General features: G+C 53.8%; 1 protein-coding gene across 2 annotated transcripts; it reads left to right on the top strand.

The window, feature by feature from the left end:
- The first annotated feature begins 5,366 nt into the window (after nt 1-5,366).
- On the top strand, nt 5,367-15,573 carry LOC146335828 (lipocalin-like). Of its 2 annotated transcripts, XR_014785936.1 has the most exons (8): nt 5,367-5,542; nt 8,283-8,422; nt 9,354-9,430; nt 11,215-11,328; nt 11,937-12,038; nt 12,982-13,007; nt 14,357-14,448; nt 15,377-15,557. XR_014785936.1 is itself a non-coding variant. In XM_084821235.1 (7 exons), exons 1-6 carry the CDS (start codon nt 5,444-5,446, stop codon nt 13,005-13,007), a joined length of 558 nt encoding a protein of 185 aa, XP_084677361.1. In that variant the 5' UTR covers nt 5,367-5,443; the 3' UTR covers nt 15,377-15,573. The 2 variants fall into 2 exon arrangements, 1 of the variants encoding a protein (XP_084677361.1); XM_084821235.1 differs by lacking the exon at nt 14,357-14,448 and having other exon boundaries at nt 15,377-15,573.
- Nucleotides 15,574-18,858: the final 3,285 nt, after the last annotated feature.

Here is an 18,858-nt window from a genome sequence, read left to right as displayed (position 1 = left end):
CCCCAACCATGACGGAAACGTTAGTGAATTTCGCAAAAGAACAAAAAGAACAGGAGGAACAGAAAGGGAGGCGGGGTTGCACTGTATGTGAAAAATACATATCTCTGCACAGAAATACAGGAGGAGGAGCTTGGTAGCCCCATCGAGAGCATCTGGGTTGAAATAAATGGAGCAAAGAATAAAAGGAACCTGGTGGTCGGAGTCTACTACCGGCCACCCAATCAAGGAGAAGCCAAGGATGAAACTTTTGAAAAGCAAATAGCCAATGTTTTAAGGAAGCATGATGTAGTAGTAATGGGGGACTTCAATTTCCCCGATATTTGTTGGGAGACAAATTCTGCAAAACATGGCCCCTCCAGGAAATTCCTGACTTGTGTGGCGGATAACTTCCTCCTACAGAAAGTAGAGGAAGGAACTAGAGGATCGGCTATCCTTGACTTGATCCTAACCAACAGAGATGACTTAGTGGATAAAGTAGCAGTTACAGGAACTCTGGGGGAAAGCGACCATGTTGTACTTGAGTTCTTGGTTCTAAGGGAAGCAAAAGCCGAGTGTACTCAAACGCGTACCCTGGATTTTAGGAAAGCTGATTTTAATAAACTCAGAACAATGATCAGTAAGGTCCCATGGCAAACAATGCTAGCGAGAAAAGGAGTCCAAGATGGGTGGGAACTTTTAAAAAAGGAAATTCTCAAGGCACAATCACAAACAATTCCAACAAGAAGAAAAGGTGGAAGACAACAGAAGAAGCCAATGTGGCTTCACAAAAAGCTTAGGGATGACCTGAAAACAAAAAAGGACACATATAAGAAGTGGAAAGAAGGCCAAGTAACAAAGGAAGAGTACAGGCAGGTAGCACAGAATTGCAGGGATGGCGTCAGGAAGGCTAAAGCGGAGAACGAGGTGAGGTTAGCGAGGGATGCTAAAAACAACAAAAAGGCTTTCTTCAGCTACGTGCATAGTAAAAGGCAGAGGAAAGAAATGGTTGTTCAGCTATTAAATAAGGATGGCAAAATGATAACAGATGACAAAGAAAAGGCAGAGGTGCTCAATTCCTACTTTGGCTCAGTCTTCTCCCAAAAGAGGGTCTATGACCCCCCTGGCAAAGGCGAAGTACAGGCTGAAGGGGCAGGATTGCAGCTTGAGATCGACAGGCATATGGTCAAGGAACACCTCATTACTTTGAATGAGTTCAAATCTCCAGGGCCAGATGAACTGCATCCTAGAGTCATAAAGGAACTGGCAGAAGAACTCTCAGAACCGCTGTCTATTCTCTTTGAGAAATCATGGAGGACGGGGGAAGTGCCAGATGACTGGAGGAGGGCTAACGTTGTCCCTATCTTCAAAAAGGGTAAAAAGGAGGAACCTGGGAACTACAGACCAGTCAGTCTGACATCAATCCCTGGGAAAATTCTGGAGCAGATCATAAAGCAATCCATCTGGAAGCACCTTGACAACAATGCCGTGATTACTCGAAGCCAACATGGATTTGTCAAAAACAAGTCCTGCCAGACAAATCTGATCTCATTTTTTGATCAAGTCACCTCCCTTGTAGACCGTGGGAATGCTGTAGACATCATATACCTCGACTTCAGCAAAGCTTTCGACAAAGTGCCCCATGATATCCTGATGAGCAAACTTGCTCGAAGTGGGCTAGATGAAACAACGATCATGTGGATCCACAGTTGGCTACAGAATCGGACTCAAAGAGTGCTTCTCAATGGGACCTTCTCAAGCTGGGGAGAGGTAACGAGCGGGGTACCGCAGGGCTCAGTCCTGGGCCCAGTGCTCTTCAACATTTTTATTAATGACTTGGAGGAGGAGGTGCAGGGAATGCTGATCAAATTTGCAGATGACACAAAATTGGGAGGGATAGCTAATACTTTGGAAGACAGAAACAAAATTCAAAGTGATCTGGATAGACTGGAGTGCTGGGCAGAAAACAACAGAATGGCATTTAATAGGGACAAATGCCAAGTTCTGCACCTAGGAAAAAGAAACCAAATGCACAGTTACAAGATGGGGGATACGTGGCTCAACCACACTACGAGCGAGAAGGATCTTGGAATTGTCGTCGATCACAAGCTGAATATGAGCCAACAATGTGATGTGGCTGCAAAACAGGCAAATGCTATTTTGGGCTGCATTCATAGAAGCATCGCTTCCAAATCCCGGGAAGTACTAGTTCCCCTCTACTCAGCACTGGTTAGGCCTCATCTGGAGTACTGTGTCCAGTTCTGGGCACCACACTTTAAGAAGGATGCAGACAAGCTGGAGAGGGTTCAAAGGAGGGCAACAAAGATGATCAGGGGACTGGAAACAAAGCCCTATGAAGAGAGACTGAAAGAACTGGGCATGTTTAGCCTTGAGAAGAGAAGACTGAGGGGAGATATGATAGCACTCTTCAAGTACTTGAAAGGTTGTCACAGAGAAGAAGGCCAGGATCTCTTCTTGATCATCCCAGAGTGCAGGACACGGAATAATGGGCTCAAGTTACAGGAAGCCAGATTCCGGCTGAACATCAGGAAAAACTTCCTGAGTGTCAGAGCAATACGGCAATGGAACCAATTACCTGGGGAGGTGGTGGGCTCTCCCACACTGGAGGCCTTTAAGACGAGGCTGGACAGCCATTTGTCAGGGATGCTCTGACTTGGATTCCTGCATTGAGCAGGGGGTTGGACTCGATGGCCTTGTAGGCCCCTTCCAACCCTACTATTCTATGATTAATTCAGCCCTCCCCACCTGGAGGCCCTCAAGACGTGTTGGAATAGCTGCACTGGCGGGGGATGCTGGGAGTTGTAGTACAGCACATCTTGAGCGCCACTGGGTGGGGATGATTGTCATAGCTCCTTGCAAAGAAAGATATTGCTAGTTTGCAGGTGGAAGCCCACAGGCAACACCAGGGGGGATGGGTGAAGCGACACCTGTTGACCTTTGGCCTGTCACATTGTGGTTAAAGGCATTGGATCAGGAATCCCGCTAGTAAGAAAAGGTGAACCCCATAACACGAGGCTCTCTTTCCAACCTGGGGGCTCCGCCTTTTTCTCCCAGTCTGACAAAGGGCATCTTCTTCAAATATGGCCTTGAGGAAATCAGCGATCCTTTCTTGGGACCCCACTGGATCCGTCAAAGCTGCCCAATCGCTAGTGCAGCCTCCATCAGGAGACCCCTGCCCGCACATCCTGTTTACCAGCTACCCTGAAGGCTTTTCCCCTGCCACGGGCAGACGGCCGTATCTTGAGTCTTGTCTTCTGCTCAGCAGCACAGCAAGGGCCCGGCGAGAGTAGTGGTGCAGCCGCCCCAGGACTCACGGGGTGCAACACCGGCACGTTTTTATCAGCCGTTACAGATAATCCATCTGTAAGCACCTTGAAAACAATGCAATGATTACTTGAAGCCGACATGGATTTGTCAAGAACAAATCCTGCCAGACGAATCTGATCCCAGTTTTTGATCAGGTAACCTCCCGTGTGGACTGCGGGAATGCTGTGGGCATCATATACCTCGACTTCAGCAAAGCTTTCAACAAAGTGCCCCGTGATATCCTGATGAGCAAACTAGCTCAAAGTGGGCTAGATGAAGCAACGATCCGGTGGATCCACACTTGGCTACAGAATCTGACTCAAAGAGTGCTTATCAATGGGACTTTCTCAAACTGGGGAGAGGTAACAAGCGGGGTACCGCAGGGCTCAGTCCTGGGCCCAGTGCTCTTCCACATTTTTAATAATGACTTGGACGAGGAGTGCAGGGGATGCTTGTCAGATTTGCAGATGACACAAAATTGGGCGGGATAGCTGGAAGACAGCTATGGAAGACAGAAACAAAATTCAAAGTAATCTTGATAGACTGGAGCGCTGGGCAGAAAACAACAGAACGACATTTAATAGGGATAAATACCAAGTTCTGCACCTAGGAAAAAGAAACCAAATGCACAGTTACAAGATGGGGGATACGTGGCTCAACAACACTACAAACGAGAAGGATCTTGGCATTGTTGTCGATCACAAGCTGAAGATGAGCCAACAATGGATGTGGCTGCAAAAAATGCAAATGCTATTTTGGGCTGCATTCATAGAAGCATGGCTTCCAAATCCCTGAAAGTACCAGTTCCCCTCTGCTCAGCACTGGTTAGGCCTCATCTGGAGTACTATGTCCAGTTCTGGGCACCAACACTTTAAGAAGGATGCAGACAAACCGGAGAGGGTTCAGAGGAGGGCAACAAAGATGATCAGGGGACTGGAAACAAAGCCCTATGAAGAGAAACTGAAGGAACTGGGCATGTTTAGCCTTGAGAAGACTGAAGGGAGATAGGATAGCGCTCTTCAAGTCCTTGAAAGGTTGTCCCAGAGAGGAAGGCCAGGATCTCTTCTTGATCATCCCAGAGTGCAGGACACAGAATAATGGGCTCAAGTGACAGGAAGCCAGATTCTGGCTGAACATCAGGAGAAACTTCCTGACTGTTAGACCAATACGACAATGGAACCGATGACCTAGGGAGGTGGTGGGCTCTCCCACACTGGAGGCATTGAAGATGAGGCTGGACAGCCATCTGTCAGGGATGCTTTGACCTAGATTCCTGCATTGAGCAGGGGGTTGGACTCGATGGCCTTGTAGGCCCCTTCCAACCCTACTATTCTATGGTTCTATGATTCTACGTGGCTGCTCTTGGAGTCAAGGTGTTGGCCCAAATCGACCATTTGGTCTGATCCAGCAGGGAAGTTCCTATGTCCTCACCTAACAATTGCCAGTCCGATGCTCACCCTCACAGCAGGAAGTTCATTTCTAGCAAGCACTGCGAGACAGCAAAGCAGTGGAAAGCTCCCGGCATGTGAGGGGCCACGCTGGGAAAGGCCAAAGTGCCACACAGAGCCCCGGAGTGGTAGCTGCTCAGATGTGGACTTTGTTTTGTTTGCTTGTAGCAGGTCGCTCTGTTGGAAGGGGCAGCAGGAGAGAGAAAGAGGGGGAAAACATTGGAAACATTTTGGAGGCCATCCTTTTTGAACACTGCGTCTTGCGCGTGACCAAACGCTTCTGCCTTTCCCCCTCCAGCCTCGGGCCACAGCCTCTTTTGCTGCCTGCAAGGGTCTTGGCTGGTCGTGGAGCTGGCTGGAAAACCATGCTTGGCTTGCAGCATGTGAATAATTTCCCTGCTCCAGGCCACAGTGGGGAATAGTTATTCGGCAGGGGTGGGGGTGGGGGATCTCGGCTGCTGCAGCCCTAGTTTTCACTCTCTCCTCCCCATCACCAGCTCTGTCTCTTTCTGCCTTGCATATTCCAGCTCTGTGGGGGGAGAGCCCTGGCTAGCGTGGTCCCACCCTGGGTTACTGCTAGAGCAGCCAATAAATAGCTGGCTGGGCTGGGTTTCTGGCCCACAGTCGCTCCATTGCCAGACAAGCTGTGCACAGGGAAGCCCAGAGTAGAGCAGAGCAGAGCAACATCCAGCATGAAGGCAATGTTTTTCAGCTTTGCGGCCCTGGCCCTTGGCTGCCTGGTCCAGGCCCAGGACGAATCACCGGTGCAGTCCAACTTCCAGCAAGATCAGGTAACTCAACGGATGGTGCGCCACCCTTGTTTGTCCCTCCCTCCCTCCTGCGTCCAGGGAGCTGCATTGCTTGCAAGGTGTTCTGCTTTGACCTAGCAAGCTCTGCTCCTTGACTTCAACATGAAAAAGCAGAATTGTGCTTTGCGAAGCCTCTGGAGCTAGCCTAGGTATGCTTTGCTAAACCTGACTTGCTAGGCAGCTCAGATCTGAGGTCTTGCAAAGTGACCTTTGCAAGAAAGGTTTGACTTGGAGGATACAGAGCAGAACAACAGATCTAGCCCATGGTTCAGCCTCTGCCTTGGTATGTGCCAGAGATAGAAGAGTTTTTGGGGTTGAGCTGGGCCTCCAACCAAGTCCTGCTAATGAGGTGGGTGAGAAGAAGATGATTCAACTGTCTCGCCAGTGCCAGAGCAAAAGGAACTGGAGAGTGTCTCACGGCCACTTCGCTCCTTCCCTGAGCTGATTCTCATATGAACAACTTCCACTCCAGGTCTTCTCTGGTTGAAACGCCGGCATGTTTTTGCCATGGTCTGGAATCGAAACAACTTTCCAAGAATACGGGGATGGTGTTGTGACATGCTGGAAAGACCCCTGCCTTTTGAGATAAACAGACTGCTTGGAAAATTGCAGAGATTCGTGGCTGGGGTGGCTGAGTATTGGGGTGGCCGCCTGATAGAAAGGAAAGCTTGGCCTCATCGATCATGGTAGTCGATTAATCAATTAAAACCAAACACGTGGGCATATAAGAAAAGAATAGTTCTAAAGAGAGAGAGAGAGAAAGGAAATAATTCCTTTGCTTTTAAATGATGCACACATATGGTGGAAGGAGAAAGCATAGCCTCAGATGAGGTCATATCCCCCCTTTGCTTTCACACAGGAAGGTCAGGCGCATCCAAGGGGCTGCTGGGCATCTGCAGCTTTTAAGAGTATTACCAATAATTTTTAAAATAATGTAACACCCCCCCCACACACACACACAAAACAGCTGGCCAATTAGTCAGGAGCAGCATTTTAATTGATGGAAATGTTTCTCAGCGATTTTCACCCTTCCCCAACCTGGCACTGCCCAGATGTATTAGACTACAACTACCATAACCCCAATGAACATGCTGGTTGGGGATGTTGGGAATTGTAGTCCAACACATCTGGAGAGCGCCCGGGTGGGGAAGGCTGGATTAGAACATTACTGCCTACGTGTGTGGGTATGTGTTGTTTTTATTCAACTTTTAGCTATAGGGAAGCAGCTCACAATTTTCGAACAGGCAAGGAAATGCAGGGGCCCTCCACTCCTTTTTGTCTCGGAACTAAAATAAGCCTTGGGGCATGGGACAGCCAGACAAAGCATTTATGTATTATCTATTTTACTTATTTTACACCTCACCTTTGAAAATAATTCTCCCTCCCCAGAGATGGCTTACAAAATCAAAGCAGCGATGAAGCTAAAATAAATGACAATTGAAACAAGAAAGGAGAAACAGTTAATAACACAGCAGAATAACAAAATTTGAGAGCTACCACTAAACGTATAACATCGAAAAATAGAAGTCAGTCATCAGAAAGCCTTATAGAACAGAAAGGTTTTTGGAACTTGTCTAAAAACGGGAAGAGACAGGGCATGGTAACATCACTGCCTTCCTTTTACTTTTTTTTTTTTAGTGAATCAGTTGCTTTTCCAGAGGATGCTATCCAAATTGATGTACAATATTTCTGTATGTATTTATTTATTGGCTGCCTTTCAGGGAAGAAGCCCTCCTAAGGCAGTGTACAACAGTAAAACACATAAAACCAATACAATATTAAAAGTGGTAAAAACACAAGAAAACAGCAAGAACACAATAGGAAGAGCAATAAAAACTGAAAACAACAATATGTAAAACAGTATAAATCCAATACCAAGACCTGTGATCTGCTATTGTTAACCAGGGTGGGACTATATTAGCAAATACCACCGCCGCCCCACTCTTTTCTGGGCCATGCAAGAAAGCAACATGGAGATGGGGGAGGGGGGCAGATGGGGGTGGGGGAGAGCCCCTCCTCCCTCCCCAAAACAATCTCCAAGGCCTCTGGCATATCTGCTCCCACCTCTAAAGTTAATTGTAAAATATATTTTTTCCTCCAGTTTGTTAAGTGATGAGTGTGGAGGTGGTGCCCCAGGGGATGGTGCCGTTATGCTCTGGCTTCCCCCACCCACTTTTAATATCTAAGTTGAGGAAGATTCCCGTGAGATGCAAAAGCTTGCATCTAGCTCTTAAAAACTGCAGGGTGAGAGGGTTGAGAGAAATCATGAAGGGAGGTACAATGGGCAGGAAGGGTTTAAAACTCAGGAACTGGGAAAATCAGCCCACCAACCATAGTGACCACATAGTCATAGTGTGGCGAGGGACCTCAAAGATCATCTAGTCCAACCCCCTGCTCAACGTAGGCTCTGCAATATACAGGATGCAGCTACAGCATCCCTGACAGGTGGCCGCCCAGCTCTGCCTCAATCCCCCCAGCAAAGGAGAGCCCACCTCCTCCCAAGGCAGAGCCTGTTCCGCTGAAGAACAGCTCTCCCTGCCAGGACGTCTCTCCTCATGTTTAGCCAAAATCCACCTCCCTGCAGTTTCCAGCCGTTGGTTCCAGTCCTGCCCTCAGCAGCAGCAGAGAACGGGTCTGTTCCCTGTCAGCCCTCTTCCATGGCCAGGCAAAGCAGAACTGGTGGATGTCCACTTCCATAAGGGCTTTGCATTTGTGTGCGCAGTTCACAGGGAGATGGTTCAGCATCGGCCTGGCCTCCAACTCCCGCTGGTTCCAGGAGAAGAAGCACGAGATGAAGATGTGCACCACAGTGGTCACAGCCACAGGAGACGGGAACCTGGAAGTCACCTCCACCTATCCCAAGTAAGGAGATCAGAGGCTGGGGGAGCTTTAAGCAGCCTTTGGCTCGGTGGGTCATAAGGGGTGCAGCGTCGACTGACAGAATCCATTGCCCCAAAGGCTGGGAACGGAACCTCCAGGTTCAGGGGCAGTGTACCACTGATGACAAGAGACAGAAGGTAAAGGGCCCAGAGATGGCTCTTGGCTTCCTGCCCCACTGCTTGTGAGATTTTCAGGGACATCTGGCTGGCTGCTGTCACCAGAGACAGGATGCTGGGAACAGGGGAGCAGTCTGCTCCAGCAAGGCAGTTCGAAGAAGGACGTCCCAAGAGCCCTGCTGGACCAGACCATCCTGCTTCTCACAGTGACCAACCAGACGACCCTGGGAAGCCCACAAAGGGGACACCAAGGTGATTCTTTTTTCTTTTAAGCTGTCTAAGCCGGCAAACACTGTCCTGCAGCAGTGAGTTCCATGGCTTAATGATTTTATTATTAAACCTGTTATTAAATGTATGCATTTGTTTATTATTACATTTATATCCTGCTGTATTTCATCTTGCAAGGAAACGAAGGCAGCATGCACCGTCCTCCTCTCCATTTTATCCTCACAACTGTGTGAAGGTTAGGCTGAGGGCCTGGGACCGGCCCAACGTCACCCAGTGGGTTTCATGGCAGAGTGGGGACTAGAACCTGGGTCTTCCGAGTCTCATGCTCTAACCCCTACACCACACTGGCTCTCTGTGTGATGTACTGTGCGAAGATGCACTTTTTTGTCGGCGGCCCCACAAGGGCAGCTGACGGGTCCGTGGAACGCTTCCTGCCCTGCCCCGGTAGGGCGAGGTGCTCCTTATTGCCAACTGATTTGGGGCTGGGAGACCCCCAGGTCCCGGGCAGCAGAGGCACCACAGGATTGTCTCCCCGCCTCAGCCCTTTCGTGTCTTTCCCTCTGCTCCAGGCTCGACCAGTGTGAGACGAGGAAAAGCCTTTTTGTCCAGACCGGGCAGCCAGGCCACTTCAGCTTCACCAGCCCACGTGAGTGAGAGCCGCATGAGCCATGCCAGGGCAGGGGCCTGGCCAGCTGAGAGAACAGCAGCCCTTTGTCTGGTGCGGGAGCTGCTTGGCAAAGAGATGGGCACAGCCCTTGCCTTAATCCCCCCATTCTTCCCTACGAAACAGCCCGGCCTTTGCCAGCGAGAGAAAACTGATTCGAGGAGCTGGAGATGCCAAGCCGAGGGCGCTGGCCAGCAGCCAGCGCAGTGGGGCCAGAACCCAGCTGAGCCGCGCCAGAGAGCAGCATCCCAAGCTGCCTTTTCCACCAGGCCAAGCGGTTCCTTCACCATCCCCAGTATTGCCTGCAGCCGTTTTCTGGGGCCTCTGGCAGAGGGATATTTTCCCCATCCCACCACCTGCTCCCCAAGCAGCCCCCCCCTGCCCCCACCCTGGGCAGAAGGGCCCAGTTTCGCTTCCTGGCCTCTCCAGGTAGAGGGACGCCAGGCAGCAGGGAGGCGGAGGCGGTCCGGCTGGGCTGGGGCACTGGAACCCCTTTCAGCCCAGGGCTGGATTCCATTTCGGAGAAGTGCTTGGGGGTGGGGCCAAAGGGACGAGGCCCCAATTCCAGGACACTGTAGTGTAAAGGTCTCCCTGCCAGGAACTTGGCCTTTGCAGAGGCATTTCAGCCTTTTGGAATCTGGGAAAAAACTGCACACAAACTGGGAAATCATCAAGCGATGGGTAGATGGGTGCGGGAAAGGGGGTGGGGCCAGGGGAAGGGGTGGGGCCCTCTGGGGAACCCCAGAGGGCTGGAGCGGGGCCCCACATGGCCTGGATGTGGCCCAGGGCCCTCAGATTCGACACCCCTGGACTAGATGAACTGGTACACTGTCTCTGGACAAGGACATTTCCCATACTCGTAAGAAGAACCATGCTGGGTTGGATCAGCTGATCATCCAGCCCAACATCCTGGCCTTGGCAGCAGCCAGCATGATGCCTTGTGCATGGTGCGTCCCTAGAAGCAGACGGCCTCTGAATGGGGAGGTTCCATTCCAGTCTCCTAGCTGTGGAGAGGCCATCCCTCTCTGCCTCCTCCATGCGTGCTTAAAAGCAGCATCACTGCCATCCCCCGCCATCCCCCAATATCTCAGACAGGGACCCCTTACGGAGAGCCTGGCTGGGCGGAAACGGGCTCCCAGCAATGGAAAGTCCACCCATTCCAGCAGCCTTGCTGAAACTTGCTTGCTCTTCGTCCTCCTCCCTCCCCTCCCTTTTTCCTTTGGTGTCATGCTTTTTTAGTTTGTAAGCCTGCTGCGGGCAGGGACCCTCTTGTTTGTGTTGACTCTATGTAAGCTGCTCTGGGACTGGGAGCCTTTTTGGCTGAGGAGAGGACAGAAATGCTTTATGTATTTGTTACATTTATATCCCCACTTTTCGCCTCATGAAAGGAACCCAAAGGGCTCACTCACATGGGCCTCCCCTCTTCACTTTATCCTCACAACAACCCTGTGAGGTAGGTTAGGCTGAGAAGCAATGAGTGGCCCAAAGTCACCCAGTGACCTTCATGGCCTGAATGGGGACTAGAGCCTGGATCTCCCGAGTCCCAGGCCAACCCCCCAAATAAAGGGTTCTTTTGCACACACACAACTGATCAGCTGGAAATTCTTCACGAAGACATGGAGGTGTGCTCAGCCCACTGGAGCGGGGGGGGGGGGGGGATGCCGTCCTGACTGGGCAGTGTGAAGCAGAGAGGCAGGGGAGAAGGCGCCCCCACTTTTCTGGGCACGGCTTCAGCCCACCCCCCTCCATGCCTGCTTCAATTTCAGGATCAGGAAACACCCACGACGTCCGTGTGATGGAAACCAACTACAGCGAGTATGCTTTGCTGACCTCCAAGATGTCCAAGGGCGCGGAGACGTTCACCATGGTGACGCTGTACGGTGCGTCCGGGCCTCCCGCTGCCCGCCCTCGGGGCCAGGCCCTTCTCCCCGCAGGCCCGCCCTGCCTAGCTGTCGTGCTGCTGCCCGCCTTGGTGGCAAAGGACTGGGGAGCCGGCGCGGCTTCCGAGCAGCTCGCTTGCGCGGAGAGAGGCGGGGCCCTCGGCGTGCCGAAGAGGCGCGCGCCCCTGTCCGGCCGGCGCCCAGGCCGCGGGGCTGCCCCCGGCTTGCACGCGCGGGCGGGCGGGCGCCGCCGAGGCAGCTGGTCGCGCTGAGCGCCTGGCCCGGGGGGCGCGCGCGGTGGCGACGGGGCCAGGCCTCGGCCGGCTAGACGCGCTCGCAGGAGGCGGCTGGCGGCCGGGCTGCGCGGGGGCCGCGCCCCCGCAGCGCCGCTCGAGGCGTGCCGCGGCTCGCTCGGAGCAGAGCGGGCCTCCTCCCGGCGCCCCGGGCTGCCGCCGCCCAGGCAGGGCAGGGCTGCGAGCGGGAGGCGGGGCGCGCGGCGGAGATGGGCTCGGAGCGCCCGGGGGACGCGCGCGCTGGCTCGGCCGGGAGCTGGCCTCGCCTCGCCTCGCCTCGCCCGCCTCGCTCAGCGCCCCCTCCTCTGGCCGCAGGGAGGAGCCAGCAGCTGCGGCCCGGACTGCGGGAGAAGTTCGCCCGGCTGGCCTTGGCGGCGGGCCTCGCCCAGGACGACGTCCTCCTCCTGCCCCGGACAGGTGCGGGCCCGCGGAGGGGCGGGTCTCGGCGGCGCGCGCCCGCCCGGTCGTGGCGAGAACGGGCAGGGCTGGGTCCACAAGCCAACCGCAGGAGCGACGGGGGCCGCCCCGAAGCTCCGGGCCCCGGCTCCCGCGGGCCCTCCGCGATGCGAGCGCCCCCCCCGTCTTCCGCTCGCCTCCCCTTGCGCCTGTGTCTCTTCGTTCCTTCTCTTGCCGCCGGGGCGGGCAACACGCGCCCCCCTCCCCGGCTGTGGCCGCGCGGCGGCGGAAGAACTGGCGCTTCGCTCCCAAATTCCAGTGGCGAGCTGGCGTGGAGCCCCGAGGGGCGCACTCAGGGCTGCGGCTCAGGCTGGGGGTTCCGGGGCTCCCAGGCGCCCCGCCGGAGTTGCCCGCCTCAGCTTACATTGTCCTCGACGCGGATGAGCGCACGCGCGGACGGCGGGCTCGCCACCCGCACCGCTTCCTTCGGTCCGCTCTTCAGCGAGGGGCTGCCGTACGTCTGAGGGGCGGCGGGGGGTTGGGAGAGGGAGGAAAGCAAAGCAGGGAGCCCAGAGGAGGACGAGGAACCGGCCGCTCCATTCCAGCCCTTAAACAGCGGGTGCTGCATCGCAGGCTGGGGCGAAAGGGGAAGGCGAGCGGCCCCTGGGCGGGCGCGCGTCCCACGATCCACGATCCAAGGCCGAGCTGGGCAGGCAGGATTGCGCCTCTGAGCAGAGGGGGACCGACAGCGAGCCCCCTCGATCTCTCGCGGCAGCAGTGCCCGCACGTGGGGGTGGCTGTTTGGCCTAGCAGTCTGCGCGTGGTTGGGTTAGAGGAGCCCTGGGCGATTCTAAGGCTCAGAGCTGCCCCCCGAGGGCGACGCCGTGGGGACGGGGTCTCCTGAGCAGCCCCAAATGCCTTTGGGTCCCATCCTGACCCTCGTCCTTGTCTTCTCTCTCGACAGATCTGTGCATGGCGGGATCCGAGTAGGTGAGCCATCTTGCCTCTCTGCAGTCCCACATCTTGAGGCTTGTGTGTGTGTGTGAGACATGCGGTCAGCAAGGGCTTCCTACAGCTTTCGCCATCCTGCTGACCTCCAGATGTGTTGTACTACCACTCCCATCATCCCCAGGGAGTGCTGGGAGTTGTGGTCCAAACCATCTGGGGGGCGCCAGGCTGGGCAAGGCTCTACTAATCCCCCTTTCAAAGCCATCTAAGCCAAGGGCCGTTTTGTGGCCATGAGTTCTGTGGTCTCTACAGGTTTATAAAAAAAAATTAGCGTTCTGTGTGTGTGTCCCCACTGCTGAGCTGCTTGAGCGACAGTGTGCTTGGGAGATGGCTAGGGATGTACGTATTCCCCACCTTCTGTTTCGGTGCCGGAACGGCACTCCAGCTCTGGAGCTCTGGCGACACAATGGCAGCTAGCCTATCGCAGGAAACAGCACAGCTGCAAATGGCATACTGGACACCACTTGCGGCCGTAAAGCCCTCAGTTTAACCTAATTGCAGCTATTTACGGCTGCATGTAGGTTAAAATGAGCACTTTATGGCTGCAAGTGGCATCCACCATGCCATTTGCAGCCGTATTCCGACCAGTGATACGGTGGTGGCAGCCGCCATCAGAGTGTTGCCAGTGCTCCGGAGCTGGAATGCTGCTCCGGCCAGAATCCTCCTGGAGTGGAGGTAAGTGGAGCCATTCCGCTGCAGATTCCGGAGGCTGCATTCCAAAGACTCCAGCCTCATTTGTGACGGATTTATCTGACATCCCTAGAGACAGCTCAGTCGAGCCTAGGTATGCGACCCCGGAGCCAACTTTCGCCCAGTCTCGAATCTGCCATTTGGCGGCAAGGTGACTGAACAGGTGGTGGCGATGCAGTTGAGGGCACACTTGGAAGAAGCCGATTATCTAGATCCATTGCAATCAGGCTTCAGGCCTGGGCGTGGGACAGAAACAGCCTTAGTCACCTTGGTGGATGATATGAGGAGGGCTTTGGAGAGGGGTGAATGCTCCTTCCTTGTTCTCCTCGCCCTCTCAGCGGCTTCTGATACCGTTGACCACGGTATCCTCCTGGACCGCCTGGAAGGGTTGGACACTGGAGACCCCGTATTACGGTGGTTCCGGTCCTTCTGCTCCGGCAGGTACCAGAGGGCAGCACTGGGAGAGGAGGTGTCAGACCCGTGGCTGCTCACTTGTGGGGTGCCACATGGTTCCATCCCCTCCCCGATGCTGTTTAACATCTATGTGAAGCCGCTGGGGGCCATCATCAGGAGGTTTAGGGTGCGGTGTCATCAATATGCGGATGACACGCAGCTGTACCTCTCGTTCAAATTTTCACCAGGGTTGGCCGTAGAATCCCTGTCCAAATGTCTGGAGGTAGCGAGTGGCTGGATGGGGAGGAATAAGCTGGAGCTGAACCCTGAGAAGACCGAGGTACTTTTAGTGGGAGACAAGAGGAGGCTGGGGGATGTTGAATGAGGTACGGCTACCCTTGAAAGACCAGGTCCGCAGCCTGGGGGTCATTTTAGACTCCCAGCAGTCCATGGAGGCTCAGGTGTCAGCTGTGAGCTGGACAGCGCTGTACCAGCTCCATCTGATATGGCAGCTGTGCCCCTCCCTTCCCAACCATCTGCTCCCATCAGTAGTACATGCCCTGGTCTCCTCTCATTTAGACTAATGTACTTTGCTCTGCGTGGGGTTACCCTTGAAAATGGTTCAGAAGCTGCAGCTGGTGCAGAATGCAGTGGCCTGCCTGATTAAAGGCAGCTGCCGGCATGATCACATTACTTCAGTGCTGAAGGAGCTGCACTGGTTACCAGTTGTTTTCCGGGCCAAATTCAAGGTGTTGGTTTTGACCTTTAAAGCCCTATACGGTCCTGGCCCAGCCTATCTCAAGGAGCGCCTCCAGCAACACCAGACAGGCCGCTCAACAAGATCAGCCTCGGATGGCCTTCTCTCTGTCCCATCAGCCAGGACAGCTAGGCTGGTGAGGAGAGGGAGAGGGCCTTCTCTGTGGCAGCCCCCACTCTGTGGAACTCCCTCCCTAGGAAACTCCGCCATGCCCCCTCTTTAATGAGCTTCTGCCACACATTGAAAACATGGTTGTTCAGGCAGGCATTTGGGGTGGGTTAGGGTATTTTAGAAATACAATGTTTTCATGTGGAATTTTATTGTTTTAAACTGTTTTACTATTGTACATCGCCCAGAGTGGCTGGGTGACCGGCGAGATGGGCGATTAAGAAATTTAATAAATAAAATATATAAAAATAAATAAATTTGGGGATCTAGTGGGAGGGATCATACCCAGAATACAGACGTCTTTACTGCTGTCCTCTCTACCCCGCTGGCTTTCCTTTTCAAGGTCCCAGACTGAGAATCCGGGTTCCATCTCGAGGGAGGAAAGAAGGATGCTCAATTTTCTGGCCTGCATTCCTGGACTTCACAGTAGCACCCTGTTCCTGTTAAGCCCCGTGTCCCTTCCACTCCTGATAAAGTGTAATGACCTCCCATGATGTAAAAATAAAGACGTGCAGGACCCAGCCGTGGTGTCGCTGCCTCAGTTTTGTCCTTGGGGGTCTCTTCCAGGGGCAGGGGGAGGGGCGGTGTCACAGTGGCAAAGCCAGAGATGCTGCTCCGGGCGTTCTGGGAGGGGGGCGCTTTCATGTTTGAACTTGAAGTCCATTTCTGTCTTGTGTCGCGTCACCATTTCTCTTGCTGCTATTGGGAATCAGCTGTGCCTTGTCCAGTTTTGGGCAGGTCCCAGGGTTACCGCCTTGTTGCTTCCACTCCCTCCCTGTCCTCCCCACACTTCCCCACACCAGGCTGGCCGACTCCATTCCTGAGCCGGGCTCCTGCCTCTCTGCACGGCTGCAGCTTTTCTCTCCAGCTGGGAAAAGCGGCTGGGCTCGGTTCAGTGCGCTGTGCCCGAAGGCTCAGTCCAGAAGGGAGGCAGTGTTGGGGCTGGGGAGCGCTTGTGGGTCTTTTCTTTCTAGGGCAGGGGAGGGGAACCTCTTTCAGCCTGAGGGCCAAATTCCCTTTCAGAGAAGCTTTCGGGGGGGGGGGGAGCACATTCCAATGGTGGGGCCAAAGGCAAAAGGGCCGAACTCCCACCATGCCGGCCCTTGGCAGCTTCCCGTCCTTCCTGCCCATAACAAAGCCTTACGGGGGGGCATTTCAGCCTTACAGAAAGGGGGGAAAGAACTGCACAGAGGCTGGGAAACCCTGAAATGACTGGCGTTTGGGGAAAGGGGGCTGAGGCCAGGGTGAAGGGGCGTGGCCACTGGAGAGCCCCGGGAAGCCAGGTTTGGTCCCAGCCCTGAGATCCCCCCCCCCCAGCTCTGAGCAGCCTGGCTGGCTCCAAAGGGAGGCCTTGTTTGCCCTGATGGGGTTTGGAGAGGCTTAAGAGAGGATTTAGATAACAGCCCGGATCGGCTTGCAAATCCTTCCCCTCTCCTGATTGCGGCAGGTGGGTGAAGGGTTCCGCCCAAAGGCTGGAGGGCCCGCTTCCTGGCACAGGCCCCAGTTTGAGTCCGTCACCCCTCACTGCCCCCTCCCAGTTGTGCACAGATGTGGTGCAGCATCTCAAGCCTTTGTCACCACAGAAACAGAACGCTGGGTGGCCTAAGCCAAGTCACCAATCCCTGGTCCAACCAGGACGGTCCCAACCAAATAGCCCAGGTAGCAGCCCAGGGCCCTAGGGTGCCGGGGGTTCAAGCCAACTGGGAAATCTTGCAAGGCCCCTCCCGCCCCGACCTTTGGGGATTGTAGCTCCAGTTCTGCCCATGCAAATGGATAGAGCAAAATGGCCCATTCATCTCATTCATTTTTCCATTTCATTTCTTAACGTTTCTATAATGCCCAAAGTCAAAGCTCTCTGGGCAGTTTACAAAGATTGAAAACCTAAAAAATACAGGATTATGCATAATCTAAAAATGGTTTAGCTACAAACATACAAACACAGCAGATACAAACACACACACACCAAAATGTTTTTGCTTTTATTTTATACTGTAGTTTTAACCTTTTATATTGTATCATGTTGTGTTTTATGGTTTTAATTGCTGTGAATTACCCAGGGAGCTTTGGTTATTGGGTGGTATAGAAATGTAATAAATATGTGACCTGATTAAAAACCTATCATATGCTGCCAAATGCCTGAGAGGCCTTAACCTGGCACCAAAAAGAGAACAATGTTGATGCCAGGTGGGCCTCATTGCGGAGATCATTTGATAACTGGGGGGCCACCACTGAGAAGGCCCTCTTCCTTGCTGCTGCCTTCTGAGCCTCCAGGAGGAGGCACCTGGAGGAGGGCCTTGGATGCTGAGGGTGTTGTACGTCCAGGTTCGTGCTGGGAGAGGTGCTCTGTCCCAAGGCCATTTGTGCGGAGCCAGGGAAAGAGGGGTCCAGATGACGCCGTCTTCCACTTATAATGACCTCCCGTAACCTCCCGTGTTTTCTCACTGCTGCTTCTGTCTTTTTACTTAGCACAGGGAAAAATACCCTGCTGAGAAAGAAAAGGTGGAAAAGCTGCACAAGGCCTTTGGATTGCTAGCACTGGGACAAGGGGTGGGCGACCTGCTGTCCCTGTTGTTGCTGGATTCCAGCTCCCATGAGCCCCAGGGGCAATGGTCAGGGATGCTGGGCGTTGCATTCCAACAACGGCTGGAGGCTTGGAAGTTGAGCACCCCTGTGCTGGGAGCTGCCTGTCTGGGAGCATCTGAGGCCTCCGTTGGGACGGGGCGCTCTTGTGGGCTCTTGTGTATGAGGCACAGGGGGCGGGGTGACATTCTGGATCATCGCAAGCATCCCTTCTTCCTTCATCCGCCCCACCTGCCTGTTCCCTTTTTGTTGGGTTGTGCCAGGGTCTGTTCCCCAGCTGCAGCCTAGTAATTATCTCTTACTCCCGTGCTACATGACACCTCGGATCCAGATAACAAATACAAAGCCTTGCATAAGCGGTGGGCTGGGACAGAGAGAGGGGGGCATTTGGGGCTGCCCTGCCCACTCTGATGCCCAAGTGGAGAGGTATAAAGCTGGGTGCCTCGGAGGACCCAGAATCTTCCTCTGCCCAGCTAGTTCTCCATCCACACGCGAGGAGTAAGAGGGGAGAGCCACAAAAATGGGTGCCGGCCCACTCACTCTTCTGATGGTCCTGCTGTGCACATTCTGCGTTCAGGCTGAGGTGGCTGTGCAGCCAGATTTTGATCTCCAGAAGGTACTGCCCCGGGGGAAGACGGGTGGTCCCTGTTTTGTGGGAGTCAAGCCGTATCTTTGGTTGCAGAGCTGGGCAAAGGCTGCCTATAGCCATCTCCACCTTGGTGCCCTCCAGGTGCGTGGGACTACAACTCCCATTACACCCAGGGAGTGATGGGAGTTGTAGTCTCACACATCTGGAGGGCACCAGGTTGGGGACAGCTGGCCTATCACCTTCATCCCCAGCACGTTGGCTTCCTGGAGGTGTCTAGCTGCCCCCTGTTGGAAGCAGAGTGCTGGACCAGAGGGCCCCTTGGTCTCATCCAGCCGGACTCTCCTTGAGGTTTTAATAGATAATGGCTGCACTCTTGGGATTTCCCTCTTGGATTTTAGAAGTTCCACCCCAAGCCTTCAGAATTAGGGATGGATGAGAATTTCATTTATGCTTAAAAAACTGACGAAAATGCCCCACTTGGAACCCCAAATGCCAACAGGGTTACATTATTTGGGAACTGCTCACACATTCTCCAGCTTGCAAATGCGCTTAAAGTGCTCATTTCCCCAAGAGGCTGTGTTTTCAGGCTTTAGCCAGTTGGAGTGGAGGGAGTGTGTACTTGGGAAAGTGTGCATTTTTCCAGTTCGGAAGAAAAA

The sequence above is a fragment of the Heloderma suspectum genome, chromosome 14 (genome assembly GCF_057233095.1).
Source record: "Heloderma suspectum isolate Gila_16-S chromosome 14, 16-S_ref, whole genome shotgun sequence".
NCBI classification, from domain to species: domain Eukaryota; kingdom Metazoa; phylum Chordata; class Lepidosauria; order Squamata; family Helodermatidae; genus Heloderma; species Heloderma suspectum.
This window is presented reverse-complemented; position numbering and strand designations above follow the sequence as displayed.

What these genes read in the sequence shown, in the direction of transcription:
- LOC146335828 (XM_084821235.1), top strand. Translation starts at nt 5,444, where the DNA reads ATGAAGGCAATGTTTTTCAGCTTTGCGGCCCTGGCCCTTGGCTGCCTG. An exon ending in CCAACTTCCAGCAAGATCAG is followed by an intron (nt 5,543 to 8,282) that starts GTAACTCAACGG and finishes TTGTGTGCGCAG; the next exon opens with TTCACAGGGAGATGGTTCAG. An exon ending in CTTCAGCTTCACCAGCCCAC is followed by an intron (nt 9,431 to 11,214) that starts GTGAGTGAGAGC and finishes CTTCAATTTCAG; the next exon opens with GATCAGGAAACACCCACGAC.